General features: G+C 39.4%; 1 protein-coding gene and 1 long non-coding RNA gene across 5 annotated transcripts in view; both read right to left on the bottom strand.

Moving 5' to 3' along the window:
- Positions 1–503: 503 nt before the first annotated feature.
- Positions 504–1,169, bottom strand: LOC104962034 (uncharacterized). Its single transcript, XR_800165.1, has 3 exons — positions 1,129–1,169; positions 842–967; positions 504–731 (listed from the first exon to the last, which is right to left on the bottom strand). It is a non-coding gene; the product is annotated as an uncharacterized lncRNA (long non-coding RNA).
- An 826-nt stretch (positions 1,170–1,995) lies between these two features.
- LOC104962033 (FSD1-like protein) overlaps positions 1,996–6,935 on the bottom strand; it is a 5,976-nt gene continuing 1,036 nt past the window's right edge. The window contains exons 2-12 of one of the 4 annotated variants that reach the window (XM_010790420.1): positions 6,479–6,574; positions 6,255–6,386; positions 6,039–6,140; positions 5,932–5,954; positions 5,601–5,782; positions 5,056–5,370; positions 4,827–4,956; positions 4,016–4,101; positions 3,583–3,837; positions 3,359–3,447; positions 1,996–3,091 (exon numbers count right to left, since the gene is read on the bottom strand). In XM_010790420.1, the coding sequence (XP_010788722.1) occupies positions 2,990–3,091; positions 3,359–3,447; positions 3,583–3,837; positions 4,016–4,101; positions 4,827–4,956; positions 5,056–5,370; positions 5,601–5,782; positions 5,932–5,954; positions 6,039–6,140; positions 6,255–6,386; positions 6,479–6,574 (1,512 nt within the window). In that variant the 3' untranslated portion in view covers positions 1,996–2,989. Of the gene's footprint in view, positions 3,092–3,358; positions 3,448–3,582; positions 3,838–4,009; positions 4,740–4,826; positions 4,957–5,055; positions 5,371–5,600; positions 5,783–5,931; positions 5,955–6,038; positions 6,141–6,254; positions 6,387–6,478; positions 6,575–6,935 lie in introns of those variants that run through there. The other 3 variants (XM_010790421.1, XM_010790422.1, XM_010790423.1) reach the window with 3 other exon arrangements.

The raw sequence follows: 6,935 nt of genomic DNA, 5'->3' as shown, positions 1-6,935 counted from the left end.
ACTCAAGATCCAGGACTCGCGATCCATGACACAGGACCGCAGGATCATCCATGACTCCGGATCCCGGCGTATATAGACACCAAAAAGAAAGAAATTTGGGGAAGCTGGGTTAATTGGAACATGAGAGTACACAGGTATAGACAGAGAGAAGGAAGAAGTAAGATGTCCCCCGACAAACTAAGCCTATATCAGCAAAACTAGGGGCTGAATCTAATCAGCCCTAACTATAAGCTTTATCAAAAAGGAAGGTCTTAAGCGCACTCTTAAAAACGGATAGGGTGTCTGCCGTCCGATCACAAACTGGAAGCTGATTCCACAAAAGTGGAGCTTGATAAGAAAAGGCTCTGGCTCCCATTGTACTTTTAGAGACTCTAGGAACAACCAACAACCCTGCATTCTTGGAACGCAATGCCCTAGTAGGACAGTAGGGTATAATGAGTTCTTTAAGGTAAGATGGCGCCTGCCCATTAAGGGCTTTGTAGGCCAGAAGAAGAATTTTAAATTCTATCCTGTGTTCTATAGGGAGCCAGTGTAAGGCAGCCAGAACAGGAGTAATGTGGTCCCTTTTCCTAAACTAAGTCATTTGTAAAAGAGACGCAGTAGTTGTTAAATATGTTCTCCATTACCGTCTGCTGGTTTCTGTCGCAGAATCTCAAACCGAATAATTCGACTTGTGCGATTTTTAGGTGAAAAAACACGAGCCGCAAGATGGCCGCCGCCTTGGAAGACTTCTGAGGACATTAAAAAGAGGAGATCAATAAATATATAAAACATACATTATTTATTAAAGGACAATAAAACACTTTCATTTATATTATTTGATATTAATATTAACTCTCACTTTGATGCCCTGCTCTGACGTCAGGCAGAGCTTCCTGTCGTCCAATAGGAGCACTTCTCCATAGAAATCTTCCCGGTTGCCACGGAAACACGCCATCCTGACTAAGCACGAAAGATAGTCGGATAACTTGAACGAGAAATCAACCAATTAGGAGCTGAGTTACAGAACAGAACACTCCAGACATTAAATGTTTACATGTCTGTACCCCCCCCACCCCCTCATAAATAAAGGTTATTTATATTGAACCTTTAAAGACGGACGTTATTGTTATTAAAGTTTACCCTCACCTCTTCTCCTGCTCTGACGCTGCTCTGTTGACCTGTTGCCATGGAGACAACCTTCTGGCCCCGCCCCCTCCTCTCTGTCTCACTGTTTCGTTTTTTTATTATTTATGTGTAAATTCAAACGATTTCATTTTCTTGTCAGACTATGTGAAATATTTGTGTATTATTTTTAACTTACTCAAAAAAAACAAGAAACAGAAAATGCTGATTATTTTAATTTAAAATGTTAAAGATAAGAGATAACTTTCCCTCTACGCAGGCCCCGCCCCCTTCTGGGTGAAAACACCATGGATGTTTAATAGTGACAAAATAGCCACGCCCCCTTCTTTGTGAAAACACTCGCTGTCATGAAATGGGGGAAAATACAGATTCTGTAGTTTTCATCCATTTAATCAAAACATTCATTAATCCCTTTTTATCCACAAGGAGCTCATGATGACGTCACACAGGATCAATAGCTCATTATGACGTCACAGGATCAATAGCTCATGATGACGTCACAGGATCAATAGCTCATGATGACGTCACAGGATCAATAGCTCATGATGACATCACAGGATAAATATCTCATGATGACATCACAGGATCAATAGCTCATGATGACATCACAGGATCAATATTGCAATTGATTGGAGACCACTGATCGGACTCTTAGTGGTTTGATTGGAAACATGTTTCAAATCAATAGCCTTGATTTGGTCTTTAATCAATAACCTTGATTTGGTATTTAATCAATAACCTAACCCTTTAAATTAAATGTAATAATCTATTTTAAACTTATATCAACAAAACACTTCCTGCGGTTTTTCACATTAAAAGCCTTAATATAAAAAGAAGACAGCAAGACTTTTACTTTGAAAGGTCAGGAAGTGATTTAAACCTCTGACACAAATTATTCCACATATTTACAACTCCAATACATTTATTTATTTCACAGTTTATCAAAATATCTGTGGATATAAAACATTCACACGCATGATGTCATCAATGATCAATAATCAATAAATAAACCTTTAATTCTGTTTTCAGTCAAACTTATCTGTGATTTTAACTTTTAATAAATCCTGATTCTCAAAATCAAGTAAGAAACAGAAACAATTAAATATATTTTCCTTCAAAATAAAAGTCATTCAGTCAAAGTGCCAGGAAGTCAGAAGGAACACTAATCCAGTCTTTCACAATAAAAGCCTTTCACATTATTAAACATTGAGGATTTGATATGTTTCAAAATAAAGTACATCTTTGTAGAGATTTCAAAATAAGAGCCAGGCGAGATACAAGACATGAACTCTAACGAGGTCTTTCACAATAAAAGTCTTTCAAAACAATTAAACACATAATTTCTTCATGAATTTCAAAATAATGTATGCTTTGTTACAGCCTACAAAATAAAAGCCAGAAGGAATGCACAATAGTAAGGGATGACGTATTTCAGAATAAAAGTCTTTTTTTGGTTTCTCATGAAAGTCTTTTCAAAATAAAAGCTATAGCTAAAAAGACAATAGTAGATTTTCAAAATAAAAGCCCGAGGGAAAAGACCTTGTTTTCTGTTGCTTCTTCAAAATAAGAGCTGAGCTATGACATAAAGTTATAATCCCTTCAAAATAAAGCTTCAGGTCCAGAATTTCCTCATCGAACAGGAAATACAAATATATTAATTGTATTAAATAATTTAATTTAAATATGTATTCTTAATTTTTTCTTAAGTTTATATTTGACGAAGACAACAACAACAACAACAACACGTAAATCTGTAATAATAAAATGTACTGTAATAAATTAAACTCATAATTACAAATGTATAAAATAATAAATTAATGATAATTAACAGCAGGGAAATGGAAGCAGCTGATTGGACGAGGATCTAAGGCGACAGGTTGCTCAGGCTCTGATTGGTCGAGAGGAAATTACCCATGAAGCTCGGCACCTGCAGGCCCGTCGTCAAGGCGATGCCGCCGCACCAAACCTGCAACGATTTAATACAGGAAGTGTTCATATTGTTTAAATTAAGACCTTCAAAATAAAAGTCTGGCATTCAACAAAACAGTATCGCTTTTTCAAAATAAAAGCTCTAAAACTTCAAATTATGAATTTTAAAATAAATGAAATTGTGAAAATGCTTAATAATTGTTTCAAAAAATATCAATAAAATAATAAATAATTATAAAATATTAAAATAATATTAAGATATTAAAATAATAATAAGATATTAAACAGGTGTCTGAGTACTGACGGTGAAGGCGGGGACGAGCGGCTGGTTGAACTTTGTTTTGAAGGAGTGAAGAAGACGAAGACGATCGACGTCAATGAAGATTAAATCTCCTGAAACAGAGAGACGTCAACGACTGAACACAAAACTGAAAATATCAAAATCATAAATATAAATATATATCGTATAATAAAAGTAGAAGGAGAGGCGTTCGTATAAACACAAAATAAAAGGAGCAGAATATCTACCGTTGTCGTAGTCGCAGTAGATTCCGATTCGCTGAGGCAGCGGCCAATCGAGCGCCTTCGCCCGGTTGTTGTGCTTGGCAGCGAGCGAGCTCTGCAGCCATTGGCTGGCGTGGAGACACCAGGAACCGGAGCTTTTACCTAATTGGTCGAAGCGTCCCAGGCTGGAGCGATAGGCCACGCCCACACTGAAGGACTTCCAGTCGGCGAGAGGGCGGAGCTCCCAGTAGAGACCGCCGCCCACCAACTCCTGATCGCCTAGGAGACGGGAGGATGTTTTATTAAACCTTCAAAATAAAAGTCCACTAAACACGGCGGGTTTTCTTTTTTATAAATATCAAAATAAAAGCTGGTGAAAATGTTTTTTATTTTATTCTTTATATTTTAAAACCCATATTGTAAAGCATTAGCATTAGCATTGGTTAGAATTCTTCACCCAGCACGGTGTACGACTCTCCGGCGAATCGGTCGCGTGCGCCTCGACTTCCTGCCGTCTTATTGGGCGAGGGCGTGGCGCTCCGGCTGCCGACCAATAAGAACACATCATTTAGTAAAAAATATAAAGAAATATTTAAAACCCTTTAAACTCGTAGAGAGTGAAAGTGAGAAACCAGGAAGTGAAACAGCCAATGAGACGAGCCGAAGCGATGATGACAAAACGTGAAAAAACTCAAAATATTAATTTAATTGATTTATAATTCTGTAACCAACAAAATACACAATATCTAAATAAATAGAAACAAACAAAGAATTAAAATGTTAGTGTTTTAATTTAAGCGACTTTGAGCTTCAGGAAAATTCCGTGTATTATTTTTATAATAAATCTAATTAAGCTGGTTATTAAAATGTAATATGTCATAAACACATATATATTCACTCTGTTATTATGAGTTTATTGAATAGGTTTGTGTTATATTAAATCAACACGTGAACAAAAAGAGCCACAAACAGATCTGAATATTAAACCAGGGTAAGATGATGTCAGCGGTTGCAGTGATGTGATTGGCTGAGTGGAGCAGTGATGTGATTGGCTGAGTGGAGCAGGAAATGGCGGATGGAGAACGTGATTGGTCAGCGAAGTCGTTTCTACCTGAGCGAGCGATGGCGACGCGGTACGGAGACTGAAGAGGGACAAAAAGGTCAGCAGCAGAAAGCAAACCCTAAATTAATGACAGTTTAGATCGGGTTCGAACCACCTGGGAGGAAAAGGCAGGAAGGACTACAACTCCCATGATGCTCAGCGGTACCTGCTCTTGTTCTCTTTGCCTCTCAGCCGGGCGTCGTGACCTTTGACCCCCTGCGGCTCCCAGGTCACCGTGTCGCTCTGAACCCTCAGCTCAGCGTGAGCCGACGAGCCGTCAAACACAAAGGCGAACGCTGCAGGAAAGTACATTTAAAATAATTAAGTAATAATAATAAAAAGTTATGCAGAAAATAAATGAAATTAAGCTACGATAAATATTTATATAAAACCACCTGCGGTCGGCACGGCAACCAGCTCGGAGAAGTCGCCGGCGGCCGCTTTGTTCCTCGCTCGAACACGAACCACCACGAAGCGGGAGTCGAACTTCAGACCGGAGATGGTCGCCTGAGTCTCCTCGATGTCGGTAATTTTTTCCCAGCATGCATCTCCGGCGGCCCTCAGCGAATCTTCTCTGTTCGACTTCCTGTATTCCAGATCATAGCGTTCGATTCGTCCGTCGTCAGCGTCGCCGGCCGGTCGCCAGGCAACCGTGATGCTGTTGTCCCTGGCAACGCAGGAGGGGGCGTTGATCTCCGGAGCTTTGGGGACTGAGAGGTAGATTTTCAAAATAAAATACTGATATTCATCCGGATGACACCGAGCAGGAGACGGTGCACTTTATACATTCATAAAGATTTGGCCGACAAACACAAACATTGAAATAAATAATACATTGACTGAAAAAAAAAAATCTGACTGATATTGATCTGATATTGATTCTGATATTGATTCTGATATGGATCTGATATGGATCTGATATTGATCTGATATTGATCACCTGGCAGGAAGTGCAGCCTCTGAAGCCCCGCCCTCTCGGCGCTGAAGTCGACGGTGAACTGCGACATCGTCTCCGACGCCGCCGGACGGGTCGCCAGGCGGAACCCCGGGGCCATGGTTACCCTGGCAACGGGGGTTAAACGCTGAGCTTTGATTGGTTTAAGACGTGTTAGTGTTTTTTTACTAATTTAATTAAAAGGTAAAATAAAAAAAATAAAAGAAAGTGTTAATTAAAAATAAAACAGAAACAAAGAAAGAGCAAAATAAATCAAATGTTAAAACATGTCAACATCAAAGTGTTTGATAACGTATCAAAGGACGGGTTAACGAACCTCTCTTTGATCTGTTTCGCCGCCTGGACAGAAAACACATAAACAACTTTATTATTTTATGTTTGTTTTTAATTGATTTTATTATTTTTAATGTCCTCCCATCCTACCTTGAGGAACTCTTCTTCGTTGGTGATCGTCAGCGTTTGGTTAGCGAACTCGAGCAGCTCTTCGCCCGAACGCAGGGCGAACTTCCCCTCCGACATCTGCTTCTGAAACACGTTTAATATAATACATTTATTGAAATAGTTATTCAGCCAAAGTATTTAAAACGGAGTTACAATTAATACGAAAGAATAATTCCTGATTATAATAAGCGTCTCCACCTGAAGCTCCGCCTCCTTCCTCCGCTTCTCCTCTTTGATGACGTCACATAGCCCCGCCCCTTTCTCATCCAGGGCGGAGCTTAGCTGTTCGAGCTCTGCCTCCAGCTCTGACATCACCTTACATGACTCCTCCTGATTGGACAGAACACGTTTTTAACTTTAATTCAAAGAGATACAACATAAGCCCCTCCCACTTTCTCCCCCTGAGCCAATCAGCTGCTGACCTGCAGGCCCGTCAGCGTGTTGTCGACGGTCTCCAGGAAGGTTTGCAGCTCTTCATTCTTATTGGCTAGCGTGCTGATGATGCGGCTCAGAGCTTCCTGTTCAACACACTCAGTATTATAAAGTGGAACAAACTCAGATTCATACTTATCTGTTAGCAGCATTTAAATATATAATAAGATGAAGCTATATATACACTTTAGGAATATTAAAAACTACATAAACTGTTTTTATAACAATTCAAATGTTATTTAATTATATTATTATGTTGTCATAGAGGCTTCATAGAATACAAACACTTAGACAAAGACGTAAAAAATCGAACTTGTCTTTTTGTTGGCAGCTGTGTGTGTGTGTGTGTGTGTGTGTGTGTGTGTGTGTGTGTGTGTGTGTGTGTGTGTGTGTGTGTGTGTGTGTGTGTTTACAGTATCCTTCCCATTTCACACAGCCCATGAATAA

Source organism: Notothenia coriiceps, unplaced genomic scaffold, assembly GCF_000735185.1.
Source record: "Notothenia coriiceps isolate Sejong01 unplaced genomic scaffold, NC01 NC01_scaffold00034194, whole genome shotgun sequence".
In the NCBI taxonomy this organism is placed as follows: domain Eukaryota; kingdom Metazoa; phylum Chordata; class Actinopteri; order Perciformes; family Nototheniidae; genus Notothenia; species Notothenia coriiceps.
This window is presented reverse-complemented; position numbering and strand designations above follow the sequence as displayed.